Below are 25,704 nucleotides of genomic sequence, written 5' to 3'. Positions count from 1 at the left end.
GTTTTTTTATTGTTTTTATTCATCCCTGGTGTTTAGTGGGATTCCTGCATGTGTCCCATCCCCCCAAGGTAGCATAAAGAATTCAGTTCCTTTTTGGGAATGGGAGTGTGGCCTGTACATTTTAAGCCACCTTCACCTCACCCCGTTTTTATTAATTTATTTTTTCACTGGTTTTGAGTGGGCTTTCTCCTGGTCCTGCCTGATGGTGGGTAGAAATATTGTAGTGTAGTGCCCTTTTGGGGCAGGGACATGGGCCTGTGCATGGTTGGCCTCCCCATCCCTTCATATAATTTTTTTTTATTCATCCCTGTTGTCTAGTGGGATTTTGCTTTCTAGAGGGGGCAGATCAGGCCCAAACTCCCAATGTAACCCCCCAAGGGACGGGTGGCTAAAAGACTGCAGAGTATTTTTGGGGAGGGGGCATGCCCTGTGCTTGGTGCCCCCACCCTTTTTTTTAATCCATTAATCCATGGCAAGTAGTGAGCTTTCTACCACCCATGGGGGGGAGGCAGATTTCGGTAGTTACCGCTATCCGCACCCCGGATAGATCTTGGGACAGCGAAAGGAGAAGTGTGCTGCTATGACTCGCTTAGAGGAAGAAATCTCATCTTTGTAGGAATCCCTTCGGCTTGACAATTCGACGGAGGGTCAGCAGAGATTGCGCATTAAATTTAAGGAATATACCGACCTGGCAACTGAGGCTGCCAAATTGCAGTACTGGGCCATACTCAGTAGAATCTATGATGTAGGCGACAAGGCTGGCAAATTGTTAGCCTAGCTAGAACGTAGGGATCAGGCCCGTAGAGTTGTGGTTGAGATGTAGACGGACTCCCACCTTACTGCCCCCCAGGACATAGCGGATGAGTTGGGCTAATACTACCAGTCACTCTATACGTCTTGCACCCCACACACGGAGGAAGAGGCTTCCTCGCTTCTGCAGATATTTGTATGCCCTCACTCACTGACGAGGAGCGCCCGACCTTGACATCACAGTTACAGAGGTTGAAAAAGCCATCCAGGATTTGCATGGTGGGAAGGCATCAGGCCCTAATGGCTTACCCATTGAACTGTTTAAGCTCACCGCGAGCAAGACAACACCATATCTCACCTCAATGTTTTGTGATAGTAAGAAGGGGGGGTTACTGGTCAATGCCCAGCGGCTTGCTAACATTGTGGTCATCCATAAAATGGGCAAGCCGAGTAACAAATGCTCCTCTTACAGACCCATCTCGCTGCTCAACTGTGAAGCTAAAATCCTTGCAAGGCCCTTGCCTCCCGACTGCTTGGAGTCATTGCCAGTCTGGTCCATCCAGACCAGTCGGAATGTATGCACACTAGGAACACCTCCCTCAACCTGGGCAGGCTCCACTGAGTGCTGTGCCATGCTGACATGATTAGAGAGGATGCTGTTTGTGTCTCCCTTAATGCTACTTCAGCATTTGACACCATTGAATGGCCTTATATGTTTGCCGTCCTTCACAAATTGGGGTTTGGGCCCGGGTTTACAAGCTGGGTTCAGCTTCTCTATCAACAGCTGCTCCCTCAAATAGTGGCAGAAAACAGAAAAACTCCTGTTTTCACTCTTGGTAGGGGCACCAGGCAGGGATGCCCTTTGTCCCCGCTTCTCTTTGCCCTGGCCCTCGAGCCTCTGGCAATGTGGGTCCCTAACGACCCCGCCATAAGGGGTCTTAAATGGACATTTGGCTGGGAAGACCGTATTTTGCTGTATGCAGACGACATCTTGCTCTACCTGGCATCCCCGGCTGCATCCCTCAATGTGGTCCTCGAGATAGTCCAGGTGTTTGGTAGATATGCTGGCTATTCTGTAAATTGGACCAAATCGGTGTTATATGGCCTTCATGGAAAGTGGCCCGTTGTACCTCGGGGATATCATTTGGCGGAAGCGGTTGATGGCTTTGAATACTTGGGGATCTGGGTCTCTAAGGATCCGTCCAGATTTTATGATCGCAATCTCCTGGCGCCCCTCACGCGTCTTAAAACGGACGTCTTGCATTGGAAATCGCTACAGCTCTCTCTTTTGGGGCGTGCTGCCCTGTTCAAAATGATGTCCCTTCCCAGGTTTGTATATGCCCTCCATAACACTCCACACTTCGTTGCACACTCGTATTTTAAGGAAATCGATCGCACCATACGGACCTGTTGTGGGAGGGTAAGCCACCTCATATCGTGATGCACAAGCTTACGTTGGGTTGGTTCGACGGCGGCAGCAGACTTCCAGACATTCGGAAGTACTACTGGGCAGCACACCTTGCGGCGATTAACCAATGTATGTATAGGCCACAGGGCGACCCAGCCTTCCAGATTGACAGAAGGCTCCTTCCGGGAGGTAGTTTTGAGGGGGCTCTTTAGCTGAGGTCACTAAAACCTGCCCTGACTGGGCCGACAGGACATGCGGTGCAAGTGTGGAAGGCAGCTACCAAAAGTCTGGGATGGGAGGGGAGAATTACACAGGCCACACCACTCTGGCATAGCGAGCAATTGGGCAGGTTGATGCTCTCAAGGGTTTTGATCGCTGGGACCTTATTGGCATATCCAAAGTGGGCGATTTGTAAAAGTCAGGTGAGGTGGTCCCTTTTTCTAGGCTGCAGCAGGAATATGAGTTAGTGCAATCGTAACACTTCCGATATCTTCTAATTAGACATGCTCTACTGGCGGTTCTACCTAGGGGTAGTGAACTCTCTGAGTCCTCCCCGCTTGAGGATAGAGTACTGGATGGCGATCTGCCGGAGAAGGCCATATCACTCATCTACAGAAAATTGGTCAACAACTTGGCGGATCCCCTGACTCCTCTTAGGGCTAAATGGGACCACGATGTAGCTGGATTAGATGATGACGAATTGTTGGCGGCTGTGGTATCCCATTGGGAGGTGGCTTTATCTTTCAGGCTACGCCTGGTGCAGCTGAAAATTCTCCACTGATCCTATCTGTCTGGGTTGGTGCTGGTTCGCATAGGATATGGCTCAGACGGTTACCGTGTTAGGCGGTGCGGGCAGGAGGGAACCTTTGTTCATACACTTTGGGAGTGTGCGACTCTCCAGAGGTATTGGGAGGCGGTAGTGAACCTTATGGAAGAAGCGTTGGGGCAACAGATAGATTGTAACATTAACCTGCCTCTTTTAAACATCTGGAGCCCTACTGATTTAAGTTCCAGGGAGCGTACTTGGGTCACCTTGGGGCTGGTGGTGGCAAAACGCAATATTGCAAGATTGTGGAGGGTTCAGAGACCACCAGGTATCGAGGATTGGTGCAAAGATATGGACTGGTATATGGTCACGGAAAAATCCGTACATGAAGCTAGAGGGTGCCCAAATAAATGAATGCAGCTCTGGTGACATTGGAACGCGTACAGAGGAGAGATATGTGAGCCTCCAATATCAAGGGAAGATAATATACACAAGACCTGAAATTGACTTAATAGGAACAGAAAGTATTGTTTGTGACCGCTATGCCTTCAGCTGCATCTATAATATAACTGTATTGCCACTGAATATGTACCGAGATACCTTCATTGTTCATGCCTTGATTTCAATAAAAAGATGTTTAAAAAAAGAACACTGTACTTCACTCCTGGAGAGTAGTTGAACTACAAATTGGATTTTGGGATTTATAGAACATCTGCTTCACTTCAGTTGTTCTAGTTGACCTTACCTGAAAACATTGATATGCAAAAGAAACACCCCATAAGCGTGATTAAGGCAGTTAGTGAGTTAGTGTTCTAGCTGTGTGAGTGAATGGGTGGGGAGAGGAACCTGAAGGATCGCAGCAGGTAGAAGGACTGGGACGCAGCTTAGTATGTTGGGCTGGGGTCTGGGGGAGGTGGAGGTAGGTTTTAGGGCTGGGGGCTGCTTGCAGGGTAAAGGACGGGGGGGGCTGGCATCAGTGTCGTTTTTAGGGCAGTGGGCCGAATTTTAGGGCTCAGGGCAGGTGGGAAGGGACAGTTTCCAGGGCTCAGGGAGGAGGTGCTGGTTTTTTGGTAGTTTTTAGGGCAGGGAGCCGAATTTTAGGGTTCAGGGCAGGGGGGGGGTGGCAGTTTTCAGTGATGGGGCAGTTTTCAGGGCTAGGGGCAGTTTTCAGAGCTCAGTGCAGGGTTGGGGTGCTTGGATTGGGATTGTTTTTTTTTTAACTATGGTGGCCGAGTTTTAGGGACTCAGGGCAGGCGGTCGGGGTAGTTAATAAGCCTGGGGCGGGATTGATTACAATGCAGGAAAGCTGAAATTTAGGGCTCAGGGCAAGGGGGCTGTGGTAGGATCTTTGCCACACATATACCATCATGCCTTTGTAAAGCATAGCTGCCAAGGTTTCAGATTGCTATGTGTGACATTTTAAAAAATTCAGTGTAATTATGAGTGACATTTCAACAACTATGAGTGACACTTTCTCACGAGCAAAATTAAGCAAAGAAGATGAGGGAAACATTTACATATCAGAAATTGCACCCATTTGAGCAACGAGAAACTCTAAGATCATAAAACTGCTGGAAGGCACCAGAAATGGAAGGGTACACACATAACTAGGGATCACAAGCCGGCAGCAGAATATAATTTATTTCAAAAAGACACATTGAGCAATTTAATAAAAATCAATTCGCTGATTATGGGACGACACTCTCAGCCACCCACTATTATTAACCTGAGACTTAGAGTAAGTTGCATGCATAGTCTAAGCAATTAACATTACAATACAAGGAGGCATAACTGGGGGGGGGGGGGGCAGGGCAAGCCTCAGGAGAAAAAGCCTGATTGAGGGACACACAGCCATAGCTATGTAGGCTGTATTATTTCAAAAAGACACTCTGAGACACTGAGCAGTAATAATCCTAAAGCTGAGTGTACAACTGTCCTGACAGGGGCCGGTGTGTCACCCACGCTACAACCTAAGAGTACTTGTACCAGTGTGTGTCATGCAGCTGGCAGTAAGACTAGTCTAAAAAACAAATGCCACAGAATTGTTTACTTTAAGACATACCAGCTATTCAGTAGCAACATGTCCAGCCGCCACTAGCCCGGGCCAGTAACCTGCACTACTAGACAGAATGGCATCTTTAGTACAGTTTGAGCATTCCCAGGGAGATCCTATCTATGCCTGAACAAGCTGGGGTGTCTGTTGCTTTGCTAGAAAACATGTGTGTCCCCCAAACTGCTTGCTTCTGCCCACTGGATATCACGCCCTCCTAGCTGTCCTGTCTATAGCTGCCTAGGACCCACACGGTTTGAGGGGCTCTTTGTAAACTTGCTTTGCCACCTTCCATCAGTCCCTGGCTAGACTCATAGACTCACTGTGGTTGCACTGTAGTGTTGCTCTTCATCTCATGCACAGATAGATCAATACATTGGTATACACTGCACAGCTTCAATTAGTAATATAATACTTAAATGTCTCTATATCTAGAACATAGAAGAGCATTGAAAGCAAACTAGAAAGCCACACAAGTAGGATATTCAGACTAAATTGGTTTAGATGTGTAACTGTAGTCCTGAATTAAAATACATGTCAACATGATATATAGGTGTGCAGTTATAAATGCACTTCATTGGGTGTATACTACAAAATAAGATAACTCTGTAAAGAACAGTTTCAAATAGACATACTCTGGTATACTTTAAAATAGCAGCAGCCAGATAAACAAAGGCCACTCCAAAAGGAGTTTACAACAGCATTAACAGGATGTGGGAACTGAAAAAGCAGGAATTTGCTCTGTGCTCACATCTGGTAGAAAGTGTCCTGCTATCACACCAGGCTGGAAACAGAAAGACAACACTAAAGTCATAATAAATTAAAGGCAAACACACTGGCACTGAAGGTACCTACTTTGTGTGTTCCATGTGAAAGAGCAAATTGGACTCACTGAAAGTGAAGTTCGCCAGTAGCTGAAGATGGCGTGCCCTTTTCCTGATGCTGTATGCGCTAGTGTGCTGAAGTAAAAGGTGATGGCACAACAACTGACCAATGAATTAATTGCTCTGGCTGAAAGCCTCTTCAATTAGTACAATATTCATATAATTTAACTAAAATCAAAAGGTCTTGGCTAATGCCAGACCTAATGAAAGCAAACATTTGTTCTGCTGTACAAGTCTTAGAAAAGTTGCAAAAACTGCGCACCAGTATGGGAATAGGTGTGTGCAGGTAAACAGAGGCCAAAGAAACGAGAAAATACATACATCATGACCGAAGTGTGCAATATATAAACAGCATGCGAAAATATACACGAACAAATCTTGTTGCGCCTGGTTAAAGATTCAAGTAGGCAGGTGTGATTGGTATACAAACAAACCCATGGTATAGTTACACTTGCAACAAACAGAAAAAACCCTTTAACGTTGCTAGTAAAACCACAATTTAATTTAACAGAATCTCTTCCACAGATAATAAGGTAACAGCGAATACACTGATTCATTATTGTAGGAGACTGAAATCCCAAGACGGCAAGTGATTTTCTGTTTTGCGCAGATTTACATTTTTTACTGGATGAACTAAGACTCAACTTGAATTTACAGTTCTTCCGGAAGTACTTGTACTAGCTGTGGGAGTGAATGGGTGGGGATGTTCGGAATGTACTCCAGGATCTAACTTTCCTCCCCTTCAATTCCTCGCCTCCATCAAGGTTACTTTCTTACTGCATTGTGCTACATTTTTTGAAAGTACATTGTTGCTCCTGTAGTTGCTTCTGCGCTTCATACAATGTGTAATTAAATACATTTTCCCAGATGATTTTCAGTGAGCAACATTTGTTTGTGTTCATTTTGTTCCACTTCTGACCTCAGGTAAATAAAGGTGCAAGGCAGCATGGAATAACAATAACAATAACACCCACACGCACGCACGCACACTCACGCAAACACACACACACACACACACACACACACGCACACACACACACACACACAATTACTTACTTTTTGGGCCTCATTTGTAAAAGCAGACCATCAAAGCTCACAGACAGGGGAAGTGATATTTGATTAGGACTGATTGCTGCAGCATTGTTTCAAGAGTAAAACTCGACATCATTCAATTTGTAATTTAGCGCTGGTGGCACCCAGTGCGACATTCATTTTTGGCACCACCACACACCATGACCGCCTCCTTAGATTTTCTCACTACCACCGGGCAAAAGTGCCCCTCATCTCTCCAATCATAAGTTATTGCTAAACACAGTGCCCAGAGGTCAGCTCCCCCTCCACAGGTCAGCGCCCAGCGCGGCTACACCGGTCACACTACCCTAAAGCCGGCCGTGTATGTTCACAGCGGTGGCCTTGACAAAAAAAAAAAACAGGTTAAAGGCCTTATGGTGGAAAAGTAGAACAACCTAATTAATGACAAGAATTTCACACCCATCATAGATTAGTTGTCACACACTCCCAGGAGCACTCTCACACCATTCACTGAGACCCTGCCATACAGCAGTAGAAGCAATCTTACACCAATCACATGCTAGCAGTCTCAAACAGGAAACAGCACTCCCTCACTCATGAAAGCAACACATAAGTTGCAGTCTGATACTACTGAGTGAACTATAACAGCCATATCACACCACTCAAAGGCTAGCAGTAAATCACATAGGCCTGGCTGATAACCGAAAGCGCCTCACCACTGATTGGTGATTTTGTATGCCATCGCGGTTGGGAGAGTGGTGCGAATGCAAATAAACACATGGATGGGCAAAGAGATAAACTAATGCAAGGATGAGTGACAGGGTGCATGTATGATGAGTTATTGAGTGCACAGACACAGGGGTGAGCAACAAGCCAAACATCTTTAGGTATAACCCATACTTATTGAACTCGCTTGATCTGCAAGATGCTACGTACTATAGGCGATGTAACAACAGTGTGCCTAATACAACTTCAGCTCAGGTTCAATTGTTGGTTGCTTTTCCAGTAAATATCTCTAGTGCTAGTAAAGTCTTGTTTACCCCAGCACATGGAACAAGTAACAGAATGCAAGAAAGAACCCTTTTTAGGTCTCGTCTAAGGCAGGGCTTTAGCAATGCTTTGGCCTAGATATTAAGTAGGGGTCTCAGAAATGCTCCAAAAGGCAGATTGCCTACTGTGCATGTGTGTGGGCTCGTGCACATCGCACACCATTTAGTTTGCTTGAAGCCAGCATCAGACTTCAAACACTTCAAAGGAATCCGCTCGGGTGCTCCTACTAACATAAATTAAAAAATCGTTGTCACAAAGCTTAACAAGAAAGACCAGTGACGCCATAAGGACAGCAGGCAACCACAACACATCTTCCCCACTACTCTTTTCCTACCATTTTTTTTATGCTTTCCAGCCGCTCGACTGACTTCCAAGAAAATCAAGATTCCCAAGTGAACTGCAGTCTTCTTTATTATTCTAAAAAAAAAAAATAGATAGAAACATATCTTGGAAATCGCAATGGGAATAATTTGAGTTTTAGTAACCTTATTTCTTCTCCCATTCGGTTACGCTTCCTGTCCTCTTCTGTTTCATTGTTGCCTTCTCCCCTAACTCTGCCCTCTTTGTTCTCCCAGGTTTTTTATTGAATCTCCTCCACCCATCCTATCTCTTTCTCTTATTCTTACCCTCTACCTATTCAGATTACTTCTCTCCTTCTTTTCCCCCTCCCTATTCTGTTCTCTATCTTGTCCTGCCTCTTCATTCTGCCCCAACGCCCCTATTCTGTACACTGTTCTCCTAGAACTACAACTACATCATGGAACTAGGTGCAACCAAACACCAACAAAACTTCACACACAAGGTCATGCCAAGGACTGCCTCAGCGAAGTTTCACCTGATGTGTATGTCTAAGAGCATGTACATATTGTTTCTGTGTGTCTGCGAGCCTTCACCAGTGTTTGTGTATTTGAATGTGTGTATGCATGACACTACTTTAGTCCACACACACTGCGCCCTCACACTACTTTAGGACACACTCACTGCGCCCTCACACTACTATAGGCAGGGCTCGAGTCGGGGTACCATGCGGGTGGACGGCGTCCCCCCACTTATTTAACCGGGGGGACGCCATCCCCCCTGCCAAACAGCTGGACTTCACTCTTTGGCCTCTCTGGGACGAGGAGCTCGGCACCTTTGTGATGTCACTTCCTATTGTGATGTCACTTCCGGTGACAGCATCCCCCCACTTCTTTTTTTACGACATGTGCCCTGACTATAGGCCACACACACTGCGCCCTCACACTCCTTTAGGCCACACACACTGTGCCCTCACACTACTTTAGGCCCCACACACTGCGCCTCACACTACTTTGGGCCACACACACTGCACCCTCACACTCTGCGCCCTCACACACTGCACCGTCCCACACTCTGCACCCTCACACACTCTGCACCCTCACACACTCTGCACTCTCACACACTCTGCACCCTCACACACTCTGCACCCTCACACACTCTGTACCCTTACACACTCTGCACACTCACACTCTGCACCCTCACACACTCTGCACCCTCACACACTCTGCACCCTCACACACTGCACCCTCACACACTCTGCACCCTCACACACAATTACACTCTACTGAATACAACAAACACTCCACACAATACCACTCAGTGCCACATAATTATATGCTACATAATTACACTGCGCTCAACACAACATACACTCCAAATACCACTTGGTGCCACATAATTACACACCACATAATTACTCTCTACTGAATGCAAAACACACTCCACACAATACCACTCAGTGCCACATAATTATATGCTACATAATTACACTGCAACATACACTCCAAACAATACCACTCAGTGCCACATAATTATACGCCACACAATTACACTGCACTCAATACAACATACACTCCAAATACCACTCATTGTTACATAATTACACTCCACATAATTACACTGCACGCAAGGCAACATACACTCCAAATACCACTCAGTGCCACATAATTACACTGCACTCAATGCAATGAGTTCACTCCAAATACCACTCAGTGCCACATAATTACACGCCACATTATTACACTGCACTCAATGCAACATACACTCCAAACAATACCACTCAATGCCACATAATTACAAGCCACATAATTACACTGCACGTAATGCAACATACACTCCAAATACCATTCAGTGCCACATAATTACACACTGCATAATTACACTGCACTCAATGCAACAGACACTCCAAATACCACTCAGTGCCACATATTTACAAGCCACATAATAACACTACAATCAATGCAACATACACTTCAAATACCACTCAGTGCCACATAGTTGCATGCCGCATAATTAGACTGCCCTCAATGCAACATACACTCCAAATACCACTCAGTGCCACATAGTTACATGCCACATAATTACACTGCACTCAATGCAACATACACTCCAAAAACCACTCAGTGCCACATAATTACACACCACATAATTACACTCTACTGAATGCAACACACACTCCACACAATTCCACTCAGTGCCACATAATTATATGCTACATAATTACAATTCACTCAATGCAACATACACTCCAAACAATACCACTCAGTGCCACAGAATTACACACCACACAATTACACTCTACTGAATACAACATACACTCCACACAATACCACTCAGTGCCACATAATTATATGCTACATAATTACACTGCGCTCAACGCAACATACACTCCAAATACCACTCAGTGCCACATAATTACACGCCACATAATTACACTGCACTCAATGCAACATAAACTCCAAATACCACTCAGTGCCACATAAGTATATGCTACATATTTACACTGCGCTCAACGCATCATACACTCCAAATACCACTCAGTGCCACATAATCACACTGCACTCAATGCAACATACACTCCAAATACCACTCAGTGCCACATAGTTACACGCCACATAATTACACCCTATCTATCTATTGCATCACCACAGCATCACTCAGCACCACCACAACATCACTATGCGCTACCACAGCATCACTGAACGCCACAGCATCACTCGTTGCGACCACAACATCACTCAGCGCCACCACAGCATCAATCTGTGCAACCATTCAACAACAACTGGTTCAAATATGTTCTCTGAATGTTTCAAGCTTTATTACAAATGTCACAAAAAGATGTTAATATTTCACTTCTGTACTTCGATTTTGGTCACAATAAAATACACTGAACATAATCTTCACAAAAGTTATTTACAAAAGTTTAAGCTATTGGCATTATAAATTACAATACCTTTTATTTAAGTTCCACGGGAACATTTGGCTAGGACACACCGCGCGACTCTGATGATACAGGTTCGGAGGGATGGACATCTGTACTATATAAAAAATTTGGATCATGCACACTTCAGGCTCATTTCAGTTACACGTTACCCGTGGACCGGCACCGGGAGGATACCAACCTGGGTACATCAACGCAAGTGCACGTTCTTGGACACTACCACCCATACTTTTACTAGCTAACGTGATATTCAAGTTTTCGGTCTGCCGATTGAAGAGGATACATACCAGTTTAATTCCTCTGCACCGTCTAATACGCTGATTGTTGTCTTTGGATATCCTGGATCGGTTAATCAGAAGCAAATTTTCATTCTTCAATGAATTTGAGCTTGAATCTTTCCACTGCTGTTGATATTCCACAAATGCTATTTGGACGCTGCTAAACTTCCAGGATCCATTTGGAAGGACGGCAGGTCCGACTATTACTGATATTGCTGCCCAGGACCGTAATAACAGTTGTATTCCACTGATTGATTTTATGTACGGAATTGACTGATTGCAGATACACCTTTGTGCCCCGAGGAAGCTCTCATCTTGGGAGCGAAACGCGTTGGCTGTTACTCTGTCTCAACTGATTTTACATTTTGGAAAAATTCCGATCCAATAAAGAGGTGACTGTTTTTCAAACTTCTTTGGTCTACTGGACTATGTTAAGTTGTGCACCTCCATTTGTTTTCTAACTTTTATTTAAGTATTAATTATTTAAAAAAATTAAAAGCAATTGTTATTTGTAATATCAATACATCTAAGTCACGTAAATACAAAACATATTGCATTACAAATGCTACAGGTGTCACATTTGCGAAAGTTAAAAGTATTGGCATTGTAAATGACAAAGCTATTCATTTCGCTATTTTCAAAACCAACACATAAATAACAAAATTGTCATTTACAATACCATTAGCTCAAACTTTCCTAATGCGAGACCTATTGCATTGCAAATGCTTGTTGGAAAAGAATCTCTTGCATGAACCGGGGACGCCATAACTCTGACAGTATCTAGAAAACTTGATATCTGTTCAGTGGACTTTCCCCGAGAGGTCAGAGAGCACGTAAGGGGGCGGAGTCTTGGCAGCGTGGGCGGGAAGATGCACTCTGCTGCAGGAAGAGAGGCTCCACTGAAGAACCGTGCAAAGCTTGTTCTAAAACCAACAGCAAAGCAAACATGCAGTAAGTCTGTTTTTAAAATGGCATAAACGGGTTCTGTTCCGTACAGAGCACGCGCTGTTCTCTTAGTTTATTGCCATGAAGAAGCTAGTCAGTTTGGACTGGTGCCCCCCCCTCACACCCCTGCTGTAATGAAGGTACCTCTGCTGTGTGCTCAGAGAGAGACCAGCGTTTGCAAACGCCCCACCTACAGATATTGCAGACCGCAGAAAAGGTTACCGTAATCAAGTGTATTTCATGTTCCTGCTTAAACCTATGGACTGTAAGAAGAAAATAACAAAATAATCATGATTGAAACAAATCTATATGTACTGCATTTTTATTTTTAAAAAAATACCGGCTCAAGAAAGTAAAATATTATAAATACTTGTTTGGAAGTGCTAAAAGACAACACGTTTTCATGGGATTGCTGCAGTTATATAGAACCGGAAAACTGTCTGATTTTAAAGAACCTGACTGAAGTCAAATTGAGAAAAGGCCTGACTTCTCAAGCAGTTAGTTTACCCAGTGACGAGCAGTCCATGTACCCACTCATGAAACGGTGCAAGTGTTCCGCAGTGAGATGAACGTCGTTTTTTGCACTATCACCAAAATAGCAGCTGGACAGGGTTCCACCCCAGTCAGATGATCCTGGTGGAAAATATTGTGCAAGAGTTGCAAATGGTTTCTAATGGATCCAGCATCCAAGGTGCGGTTGTGTGCCCGGGTCTCTGGTACATGGAACATTTTACTGGTTACATAAAAGCACCCCCTGAAATCAATGGGCATCATTAAACACCATCAGCAGCCGGGCTTAATCAGTTCTAAGATGCAGCAGAAAATCAAAAATCCAGCAGATGTCCAAAGCGCATATTAGGGGACTTCTTTCTTCAAGATCAATTCCCTTCGCTGAGCCTGCACTTTTTGAATCCACCCTTGATCTTGCCTCTGCCTGTCCCGTCTTTTTTTTCCCCGCCATCATCATCATCAACATCTCATGTGTCCTTATTCTACCTTTGTCGTATACTCAAGCATGGACACCATTTGGACATTCCAAAGCAACAGAATAGCCAGCAAGGGGCCCTGTTTCAAACTCTCACATATGCTGCATTACCCCAGGCTTTTCTCTGCTCCATATCTTGGCCCTGTAGTCACTCATCGCCTTGCTGGTCCCTTCTCCTGGCCATGGTTCCTGATGTGCTCAGCATACCCACACAGCCTCCACCTACATGCAGGAAAAGAACACTCTATATGATGACAATGTTCCCCTCCCATTTATTCACACTTCCTCCCATCAGTACATTGTCTTGGGCTCTCCCCTCACTATACTCCATTGTTTCTCAGACCTGTGTCTGTCTGCTGATAAATCTCTTGACTGATTTGTTGAGCACTAATCCCTATGGTAGAAGGAACCTCCCCCATTCACTGGTACCTGAAACTGCACGAGTCACACCTTGTTGCACACCTCTCCTTCCTCCTCACCATCTTCACCCAGCCCTGGGATATTCTTATGTTGGGCTCCGTCCTAGTTCCAGACTCACCAGCTCCCTGAATGCCCCACTGCCATTTGTCAAGGCCATCCCTGCTGCATCATCTCATTTGGCGGCCTTCACAGCCCATTGGTCCTACAAGCACGACCATGTCATACTTCACCTCATCCTGGCCCCCTACAGGAGCCTTCCTGTTCTTCCAGGAAGCAGGCACATTGGTCCCCTTTTCTAGTCCACACCTATTATGGCAGCACTATGCCACAAATGTCACCATGGCAGGTTGTTGCTGTTTCTAACTATGACTTTCCTTGACCTGTTAGTGTTCACCCCCACAGTACTGCTGCCATCGTCTCTGTGGTTTATCATCACCCCTCCACGTACGCTGCTCATAACTTCCACTTATCCCATTCAAACTGCCTGTTTTGGCCCTACAGATCTACTCCAGTTCCCCTCACTGGAACTTTACTGTGCACTTCCCTTCTCTGTCCCATACTGCACCTTTCAAGTCTGCTCCCATGCCTCACATTTCCTCCTTTTTGGCTACTCTGCACCTGACTCCTCCCTGGCTTCTCTTTCCCCTCTCACGTAGATGAGAAGCAGCATGCTACAGAGGTGATCAGCATCCCCACATGACGCCTCAATTTGGGCTAATGCTGCTGCTTTCACTGCCGCTGTAACCACTGCGCATTAATTCTTGCAAATTGCACACATTACACATGCATCTTGGTGTGGAGATGAAGGTGGATCTACCCTGGCACGTTCCGACCAATGAAAGCTCCCCATATAACCTCCTTGCCTGATCACTGTGGCCTAGTGGTAAAAGGGGAGCAGGCGAACTCCTTTCTCCTCTGAATACTAATAGATTTTTGGTTACTCTCAAATTTGTGACCATTCATTGATTATCGCCTCTCATTGTTTACTGCTATCGAAACGTTTTGCCAGACCCACTCTTTGATCACCCAATTTGTCATGACATACTATGGCCAGATATCCTGCATACAGCTTACGCCCTCATTACAGGTGATCCGAGTAATTGACTGGTATATCTCCAGCCCCAGAATTATTTATACTGGAAGCACTGGTAATAACCAGAGGCGGAGAAAATCAAGCCCATTAGGAGCTGGACCCCAAGGGCACACTGAGGAATGAGTACTTACGAGGGAATCAGTAATTCTCTTTTTTTTTGTGTAAATTATTTTTATTGCAGAAAAGACCAGCATGGTATGCGATTCCTCTGCCGTCCCAGATGCGGGAGAGGCAATATGCATAAAAAGCACTTCGTCACACAGCCGTTCAGCCCACACCCCGGAGGTTGGGCGGCGTTTGTAAGATGTATATTGAAGGCAAACCAATTTAGCCGGTGGGGATAGTCTATATCACAGTAAATATCTGCTTTTGTGGTTTGGGCTTGAATCCCATTGAACCCTCAACTTCCCCTCCCTCCCCCCTTCAACTTGTCAACTGTACAGCCACTTGATACACCTTGGGTTGTTTTCAAGAGTCGTTGTTCACGTACTTAGACCAATCTATCTACAACCATTCCCACTCCATCCCCTTCCTCCCCCCCCGCAACCGCTAATTTCAGCATTTCTGTTACCCCACGGGGTCTCATGTACAAGAGGTACCTCATTGTTGGGTGGCACAGTCAACACATGTCTTGGTACTTCACAGTTCACATTCCAGTCCTCCTTTTCCCTTCGACTCTCTCCCTCATTGCCCTCCCTCCAGACGGTGATACTGCCTCCACTTGGCCCACACCCTTCAGAACTTTTTGGGACATCCCCTCGCTTCATAGGTCACCCTCTCCGCTGCCATGTAAAGGTCTAGCCCCCGTCTCCATTCCTCAAGGGTCGGCGATTCTGCTGCTCCCCAATATTTTGCTATGTCTCGCTTGGCGACTACTAGCACTAGAACCAGAAAAATGAGCAGGGGTCGTGGCAGGTCCACTTCAGTGGTCAAGCCCAGTAGGGCTAGCTCAGGCTCCTGAGTGAGTTCTGCCCCCAAAACCTCCCCCAGCTCTGTAAAGATGTCTGTCCAGTAGTTTTGTATGGTTGTACATTGCCATAGGATGTGGTAGAAGTCCCCCTGCTGACTACCGCACCTTAAGCATGTGGAGTCTATTTTCCCCATCCTGAGCAGTCTCACTCTATCAAAATATGTCCTGTGTAGCACGTTTAACTGGATGAGGCGGAGCCTGGACTTGATCGCCACCTCCCGGGGGTGCATAAGGACCATCTCCCAGTCAATATCTTCCATCTCACCCACCTCTGCCTCCCACACTCCCCTCAGTCTCACTAGGTCGCCCAGCATATTATTAGTCAAGGTTTTATAGGTGAGGGAGACCGCTTTACCCAATATGTGTTCCTGGAGTAGTCTACCCTCTAGTGGCGCATACTCAGGTATGTCTGCGAGTTGTATCTTTTGTGCCCTCCAAACGTGTCTCAATTGCATGTATTTGAACAATTGTGAGTGGTGGAGCCCAAATTCCGTCTTGAGAGCCTGGAATGCCTTCAATTCCCCCCTATAGATCATGTCGCCAATGTGGGACATACCAATGCCGTCCCATCGTTGGAAGCCCCTGAGCTTACCAAGTTCCGGGAGCCACTGGCAGTGCCACAACGGTGTTTGTCTGGTGAGCTTTCCCTCCCAGCCCAAACGTTTGGTTGCTTGCCGCCATGCCTTTAATGTGATTGACGTCGCCGGTAGCAGCGATTTCCCAATCCTTCCACCATACAAATAATATAGAATGTTTCTGTTTGATAGCGTGTGTCTTTCAAGTATATATGTTGGGTGGTCCGCCGGGACATGGATCCAATCGTTTATGGGCGTCAGGTGTTCCGCCCAGTAGTAGGCCTCCAGATTCGGTAGAGATATGCCCCCACTGTATTGGTGTCGTTGGAGTGTCTGTAGGGCTATTCGCGGCTGCTTTCCCAGCCATAGGAAGGTACGAAGATCTGCATGTATCTTCCGTATCATATCGGTCGGGAGTGGGTAGTATTCATTCTGGAGTGCATAGAGGAACTTAGGCAGGGTGATCATTTTGTACATCGCTGCCTGGCCCAGGAGCGTGAGCGGTAACCGTTTCCATCTGTCCATGTCACGTACCGCGTCTCCCATGATTCTTTCAATATTTTTGGAGAAGGAAAGTTTCTCGTCCCGGGTGATATATATCCCCAAGTATAGAAAACCCGTGGAGGTCGTGATCAGGCGTTCTGGGACGTTTCCCCATTGCTCCCTCCCCTGCGGATCATATAGGACCGACTTGTGCCAATTGATGGTGTGGCCAGCCCGTGCACCAAAGCTGCCCAGTTCCCGAAATAATTCTGGCACTGTTATGTCGGGGTTGGTGATGTACAGGAGCACATCATCTGCGTAGAGTGATATCTTTTCCTGTATCGCCCCTGGGGTGTCTAGTGAAAAGCTGTGGATGTTTGGGTTCTGTCTGATGTTAATTGCCAAGATTTCGATGGTAAGTGTGAACAGTAGGGGGGATAGCGGCACCCCTGCCGTGTGCCCCGTGCGACCTTAAATTCGCGGGATAGTTTCCCGTTCACCCTCACTCGAGCTCTCGGGGCATGATATAGGAGCCGTATCCAGCCGCAGATTGCCGGACCGAAGCCAAACCGCTGGAGCACCGCCATAAGGAAGGGCCAGTGCACCGCTTCAAATGCTTTTTCTGCGTCAAGGGAGAGGAACCAGTGTGGTTCGCTCCTTCCCTTGACCGCCTGCAGCCAGTTGTGAGTGCGTCGAAGGTTTAGTTTTGTCGCTGGAATCAGTAATTCTAGGTCTCATGGGGATTCAGCTGCTTACAGCTGAAAGCCATGGATGAATTCAAACAGATCCACATTGTTCTTGCAGATGGCTGTCATATCAACCTACAGAAATACATTGACCTGCAATAATATCGAGGTCAAAATATTGACAACATAAATAGTATGAACCTACACTTTTGATTAAAATTACAAATGTTGATTCCAAAATATTGTGCAGCAAAAATATTTAAAGTTAAACATATCTACTACCAATATGAAGAGTATAATAAAATTGGCAGACACATGTACTAATCAAACTCTAATTGAACCAACATTAGGAAAAGAGCATACCTAAAGGAGGGGTCAGATTTATTGTTGTAACTTCAGTCCATCAAAAAGTTGGAAAAGTGACTATATCACCGGACAGGCAGATTTACTATTCTGTCTCCAGTCTAACAAACAATGGGGAATGAGCATCTATTTAGGGAGTCAGGTTTGCTATTATAACTAAAGTCAAACTAAAATAGAGATATTGCATATGTTAGTAAGGTTCAGATTTACTATTCTACCTGCAGTCCAAATAACATAGAAGAAAGTGCATATAGTTTGCAGGCTCTAATATACTACTCTAACTCCAGCGCTACAACCTTTGGGGGGCTAGTATATCATTGTAAGTGTACAGGCATATTTACTTTTCTAATTTAATGCAATCAATATTGAGATAATTGCATATAATTTGAAGTGGAGGGAGAACGCATAACTACTATTCTAACTTCAGGCCAACAGGCATTAGAATAAATGCATATGCTCCTCTAACTTCATCCTAACAACAATTGGTGTAAGTACATGTAATTGTGGGTTACTATTCTAACTTCAGTGCTACACACATTGAGGTAGATAGTTCATGGTGAGCATTATTAATATAATAATATTCAACCTCTACACACAATTGTGTATATGCTTATACTCCGTAGGGTGGGGGGTGGGGGTGATGGTGCAAATGTACTATTCTAACTCCAGTCCTCCAAACACTAAGGTAAATTGGGGAGGGGGTATGTTTACAAATCTGACTGCAGTCCTACAAACATTAGGGTAGTAGCCTGAAATTCTGTGGATTTCACACTTACCACTGTAACAGCAAAAAAACTTTGAGTTATGTTTATATATTTTTGGGCATCACAATTTTTGAAAACATGACATAGGCAAAACATTATTTTTATATTTATTTAAACATAACCTTTAAGCTATAAATTGATAGTTCAATCCTACACACTTTAAACATCTTAGTTTGAAAGAATATGAACATATAAATAATGTATTTAAAAATATGACATATTAATATTATCTAAATACATACAGCATTTAAAAAAAAATTATAATATGTATTACATAAAATAAATAGAATTATATAAAAAATATTGTCTTGGAAAATAACAATGAATACAATAATTAAATACTTAAAAAAATATTTATCGAATAATAGATTCAAATAAAACATCCAAATTCAAACATAGCAAAAAAATTAATGTTGTGAAACACTACCCATCCAATATTCAATTAAAAGTAACCTAGAAACACAAATAAAATTTACATAATTTAAAACAGTCTAACTTCAAAAAACAAAAGAGGAAACACTATACCAACACCTATATTAAATACCACAATATTTAAGTTCTTCGATATTTGAAACTTCAATCTTAATGTTGAAAAAAACTCAACATATCCTCAACATTTCTGTCTCTGATATTTTTGTACTAGTGATATTTTTATCCTCAATATTTAGTACTATTGATCTTTTGGAATTGATAGTCAGGACCTGCACCTTACTGATCTCATAATTCTGATGGTGTTGTTAACTCCTATTACCAGAACAATCAAAATTAAGTGGCCACATATTGAAGGCCTGAGTCAGAAAGACTTATTGAAGTTCCACAATCATTATAACCACTTAACTTGGCAATAGAAAGGTAAAGAAAACCTAGTGCTCTTTGACATATGGTATTCGAACCTTTTGAGTGCCTGGGGTTAAACACAATCATCTATTGCTAGCCTTTGGCGAATCGCAGAATCTGCACTTTTGAGATAATTAGACCGGATATGCAATTTTCCAATTACCAGGAAGGCAGTTATTGTTTTGCTTAACAAGTAACTATCCGGAAAATCACGTGGGGAAATTTAGAGGCCAATATAAAGCTGCAGTACATGAATGAGCAGTGCTTGATTTGTGCCAGGCCTGGGGACTGTGCGGTTGGTTAGTAATTGCCATAACATAGAGTTTGGTGGACTAAGTGAGCAAATGCAAATCAGTACAAATCCCTCATTACCTACGTCCCGACACAGACACAAACACTTGCAGACTTAACTATACTCCCCATGCGAAATTACAGCACCCTCCAATCGGTAAGCGCAATTCAGCGTACCCTAAGAACAATATTTTTCTTACTGCCGTTTTAATTATTTCACAACGGGATCTAGTGGTGTACTTCCGAGCACAGTGAGAACATTTGACAGATCTTGATAAACACACCTTTCCTCACATTTACTCAGGCTAGCCAACCGGTCGGGTTAGCCTTCCACTCTTTGGTTTGGTGCACTGTTCTGAGCTAAATCGACAATTTTTTATCATAGGGTTAGATTTTCCCTTCCTCATACTGCTTCAAACCTAAACTCCCATACCGGCTGTTATACAGCATTGGTTTCTATACTTACTCTCTGAAGGATTCTCTTCCCTCAGGTATACACTAACCATTTTCTTTCCTGTGCCTTTCCACCCCAAGCATTTTAGATAAATGTCACCTTTATCCTACACTTAATAATTGGTAACTTTTGGTTTTTAAATATGTATATATATATCTATATATCGAAGAAACACACGGATGGCGTGCTTCTGCCGCTTTTACAGCGGGCATTCGACAGGCTCGCCAAACCTTAAATATGTCAAGTTCCTGGCGCAATCTTCCTTTTTGAAACACCAGAGTCGAAGCCCAAGTAAAGTTTTAAAGTGCTATAGGTTTATTTGGCAGAAAAACAACCCCTACGCGTTTCGAGGTAAGCCTACCTCTTGCTCACGGGTGGAGTGCAAGTCAACGCGCCAAACTTTTAAAGTGAAAGGTACAGTGTTTACACAAACCACGTGATAGTAAACAATGAAGACATACTAGTCGTGCTACAATGTTGCAGCTACACCGCATTTAAATCAAACACATACTGATAAATGATGCATAATGTATCCAGCATTACAGTGTGGCAAGAAATTATATAAACAAAGTTATAAACAATGAATTTCTTGAAAATTGCAGTGTAGCTCATTTGAGACCGATCAATTGTGGGTCAGGAATGAAAAAGTTTCACATTGTGTTACAGAAATGAAAAGCGTTGAACCCACGTATGTTATAAAGTAATAGTTGTGATCAATATAGCACACAACATAGAGAAAGTCACACAATATTGAATCCATATTGCGCGTGTTTCCAATAGAAGATAATGCCCCAGTGGGCATACACCATCTGATGTGTAGAATACGTATTTGACAGTATCATCATTACGCCCCAGTGGGCAGGGGTCCAACATCTGCAAAAAGAGACAACAGTATATTTTTTTAGCACTTATGTCCCCAACATCAACATCTATTATACTGTGCATGTGCATATAAAATATTTGAACTCTGTTAAAAGTTAGCAGTGAACACCAAGGAGGCGGTGTCAGAATAAAAACAATTATTTAGTCAATGAAAGCACTATACACGGTTACAATCAAATCAATACCGGATTCAATCTCGAAGGTGGATTGCCAATTCTTCCCCGAGGTTGTGACCAACAGGTTGAATTGTGTTGTATTTGATTATATATCTGGACTCTAACTTTCTCAAATCCAGCCACCTATTGCCGCCTCTCTCCTTATTTTCAACACAGTCCAGTACCACAAAGTTTAACAGATTAGGATTCTGATTATGTTCTAGGGCAAAATGCCTGGCTACTGGGTACTGTTGGTTAAGATTTTTTATAGCCCTGAGGTGTTCCAGGACCCTGAGTTTGGCTTGTTTGGTGGTACACCCGATGTAGAATTTGTCACAGGGACATTGTAGTGCATAAATGGCATATTCGGTAGAGCAGCTGAGGTGTTTGGTGATTTTGTGTTCCTCCTGATCTAGCGAAAGTTTGATGGACTTGCAGTTCTTGCTAAATTTACATGCTTTACACCTTTTACAAGGAAAAAATCCTTGTATCGCATTATGTTTAAGGCGATCTTTGATAAGTGTAGTGCTTAACATGTCTTTAAGTGATTTAGCTTTTTTATATGTACAGGTTGGCTGTGCATCTATGAAAACCATGCATATCTGTATTAAAGACACACCAAGGCTACAAACAGCAACGTGGACTCATTTCTTTCTCTAAACACAGACTTTGTGATTTAATTTGTATATATATATTGCCTCTAATACCCCTTGAATGAATGTTTAACTTTGTGGTCAAGTGGCAGCTGGCCATCTGAGGTGGGCAATATTTTGGAACCTACATGACTTGACTGGGCAGTGCAATCCTCCAGAACCTGGCTGCCTTCATCTACGATTACCGGTTTATATATATTCTGGACCGAGGGTGAGATCCTAGACACAGCACTTCAGTTTTAGCACCTTTACATTGTAATTCCACTTAAATTCATCCAGTCAGCCACTTTAACCAAACCTTAAATTCAAGTCAAGTCAAGTCAAAGTAAGCTTTATTCGAAAACACATTGTGTACCATAAAAGCTGCATAAAACAATATCTCTAATTACAAATATTTTGTTAAAATACTTTAAATAAATTGCACAGCCCCTGGTCTAGTGTTGCGAGAAATATTTGAAGGTGGTGAGACTAAGGAGAGTTTTTGCTACAGTAGATAGTCCAATCTCAATATTCTAAGACATGGTGTATTTGAAATATTTGCAAGTGACAGTGGTCACCAGTTATTCTCTGGTGAAATCGTCCAAGATTTCAGAATAATGCATGTGCCAGCCCAGTACTCCGGTGGCAACCACGAAAAAACTGTCTAGTAATAGTGGCAATAGTTAAGTTCATTCTTCTAAAGGCACAATCCTTAGGGGAAGATGCATTTTGAGGCTTTACAGCTACCACACGGCACAACATGAAAGTCATGTATCTTCCTCTCAGCTTATGTCATCTGCCAGTGGTAGACGATGCAGAGAATGCAATATTTTTGTATGTTGATATTGTCGACATGAATATGGTGAAATATAACTATTACATTTTCGCATTGGTCTGTCAGTTACACATATGGAATTATCTGCGGATTCACCTTTGAGGGACAGAGGTAACAGATGACATAAGCTGAGAGGAAGATACATGACTTTCATGGGGAGACAGCCTTTACAACGAAACTATTACAACGCATGCCATTACATCGCATGTTGTTGCTACGCAAAAAGTGTGCAGCAGTGGGTAGAAGGTGTTGGATTTAACTCCAACACCTTCCCTACTGTTGCACACACTGGAGTTGGAATAGAAAATTAATCTATACCAACTTCCAGCGCCCCCGACAGAAAGTTGGAGTAAAAGTTTGCGTTGCAACGGCATGTGATGTAATGACATGCATTGTAAAGTCACCTATTCTCTACCACTACATCGTCAAGGTCTTAATATATATATATTTCATAATTACTACTTTACAAAAACTTTTAACTCCACGCCTGCATACCTAGACTTACCTTCCAATGTTATGGCTTAGTCAAATTAGTCAGTACAAGATTGTTGTAATGCGATACACTGCATGCAATATCGTAAGGATATACCAGTGTGTCAGAATCTATAAGCATCAATACGAAAAGTCACAAATGCATTTATAAGCATCCCTTTTGTCAGTAATCAAGCAAAGGCCTAGAGGCCCTTCTAGGCACATTATCACTTTTAAAAGGCATAGTAACATAACAGGATCAATGGAAGATACAGAGAATCAGTCAAAAGCATTAGTCTGGCTTAGTCTGCATGGTCAACCCTAATTCCCAAACATCAGCTTTCAATCTTCCAGTGCAGCAGACCCCACTAGCATCCTGACATTTCACATTATTCTGATTTAGACATTTACACAACTGGAGTCATAACAGTGCTTAGGCTCTAAAGGGCTTGAGTTAGAAGTGGCCTGTATTGTAAATTCTGCCCATTCCTGCCAGGTGTAAAAAAGATATTGGTGGGATGCCAGCTAGTGGAATTATGACCAACGTGTTTTAATATGATGCAGTGATACCACTGGTGGCAGTTCGGAAAGCCAGTGAACATTTAGGCAATGGTTGATTTTCATAATCTGCTAGGATTCTGCAACCCTTACCTGACCCTATAAGGTTATATAAAGCCACAAGATGATTGCAGTCTGTTGAGACACATGATGATGATGTGCTGACTCCATTTTTATAACTTATATCAAGGAGCTAGACCTCAAAGCACACCTGTTACCTCTAATGAGAAAGAATGTTACACTCATTCTGGTACTATAACCAAATCACAGTTGTGGAAAGATGGAAAGACATTGTAGCGGATTCACAACAGCAGTTGAATATGGAAGGTAGTACTACACAAGAACTCTTACATCCCTTTGTGAATCGGACCTAAGGCTTCCAACGTCCAGCTAGGAAAAGTGCAAACATGGCACAGTCCTTTCTGTTTGTACTAACTGTATATGAATATTCCCTAAATATTCCAATTTTGTTCCTATATACCAATTGTGTTCCTATTTTAGATGTTTGGGAGAGCATGCAAAGGACCATGTCCCACATGGAGCTCTGGTTTGCACGTCTGTTTTCAACTGCATGCCGCCTCTAACAGAACATACTGCATCATGAATTTTTGTTGACCACACCCAGACACACCCATATATCTTCCAATCGAATACAAGGACCACTAGAGTCCTTGTGTACATAAGTACACAACACTACATCTCGTTCTTTGTTAAATAAAAAATACAGACATATATATATATATATATATATATATATATATATATATATATATATATATATATATATATATATATATATATATATATATATATATATATAGCTAAAGAGTTGCCCCCTTGAAGCCATCACACACGGGGGAGTTTAGCACACAGCTGCCACAGGCGGTTGCAGGCACAGCGCTCCTGTCACGCTTCATCTTTTCATGCCAAACGCGTTTCGAGTAAAAAACCCTTGATCACTGGCAGGCAATTCAATAATAACAGTGCGTGGATTCAGCAGATCGTATTCAGGACACCATTTTATTTGAAATAGCACGCCCCGCCCATGTGGGCGTTACGAAGTAAACACCTCGGCTTTATGGTTAAGGTAGTCCAACGATGTTAGCCAGGCTTGGAGAGATATATATATATATATATATATATATATATATATATATATATATATATATATATATATATATATATATATATATATATATATATATATATATATATATATATATATATATATATATATATATATATATATATATATATATATATATATATATATATATATATATATATATATATATATATATATATATATATATATATATATATATATATATATATATATATATATATATATATATATATATATATATATATATATATTCATTCACACACAAGGTTGCCCATAAGAATGAAGCCGCTCAGCCAGAGATTCCACATAGGTGCTTTATTAGGGAAGAAAGCTGCAGTTTGCAAGTCAGGTCAGGGTCCTCCTTCATACACTTGCCCTACGTGTTTCGTGCTGCTTGAACACTTGTTCACGGGCTGTTCTTATAGGCAGTCCCAAACTCAATAGCTAGCACCTGTGTTTCTTTGCATTCGCCTCACAGGGCGTGGCAGCCCGAACTGCCTCCTGGTATATGTGGTGCTTAGCAGTGTTGCTCCAGTGAGTGACTCGTGGGGTGCCCCATAAAAGAAAAGAAAATCCCCAGTGGGTTGAAAAGCACAGTCCTGTACTTGAAACGGCGTTGTGACGCTTGCTTCAGCGCTTCTCCGGCCCTTAAACTGCTGTCGTTGTAAGCGCCAGCAAAAGATGCGCTTGCGCAGCGGGGCTCCATTCGAGATATATTCACAC

At 43.2% G+C, this 25,704-nt stretch overlaps 1 protein-coding gene across 2 annotated transcripts in view; it reads left to right on the top strand.

Moving 5' to 3' along the window:
• Nucleotides 1-12,298: 12,298 nt before the first annotated feature.
• The window catches only part of LOC147750646 (serine racemase-like), a 91,917-nt gene continuing 78,511 nt past the window's right edge, over nt 12,299-25,704 (top strand). Inside the window, exon 1 of one of the 2 annotated variants that reach the window (XM_086967258.1) lies at nt 12,299-12,407. In XM_086967258.1, the coding sequence (XP_086823384.1) occupies nt 12,403-12,407 (5 nt within the window). In that variant the 5' untranslated portion in view covers nt 12,299-12,402. The other variant, XM_086967259.1, reaches the window with a different exon arrangement.

This window comes from Lissotriton vulgaris, chromosome 1_1 (assembly GCF_964263255.1).
Source record: "Lissotriton vulgaris chromosome 1_1, aLisVul1.2, whole genome shotgun sequence".
Lineage (NCBI taxonomy): Eukaryota > Metazoa > Chordata > Amphibia > Caudata > Salamandridae > Lissotriton > Lissotriton vulgaris.
This window is presented reverse-complemented; position numbering and strand designations above follow the sequence as displayed.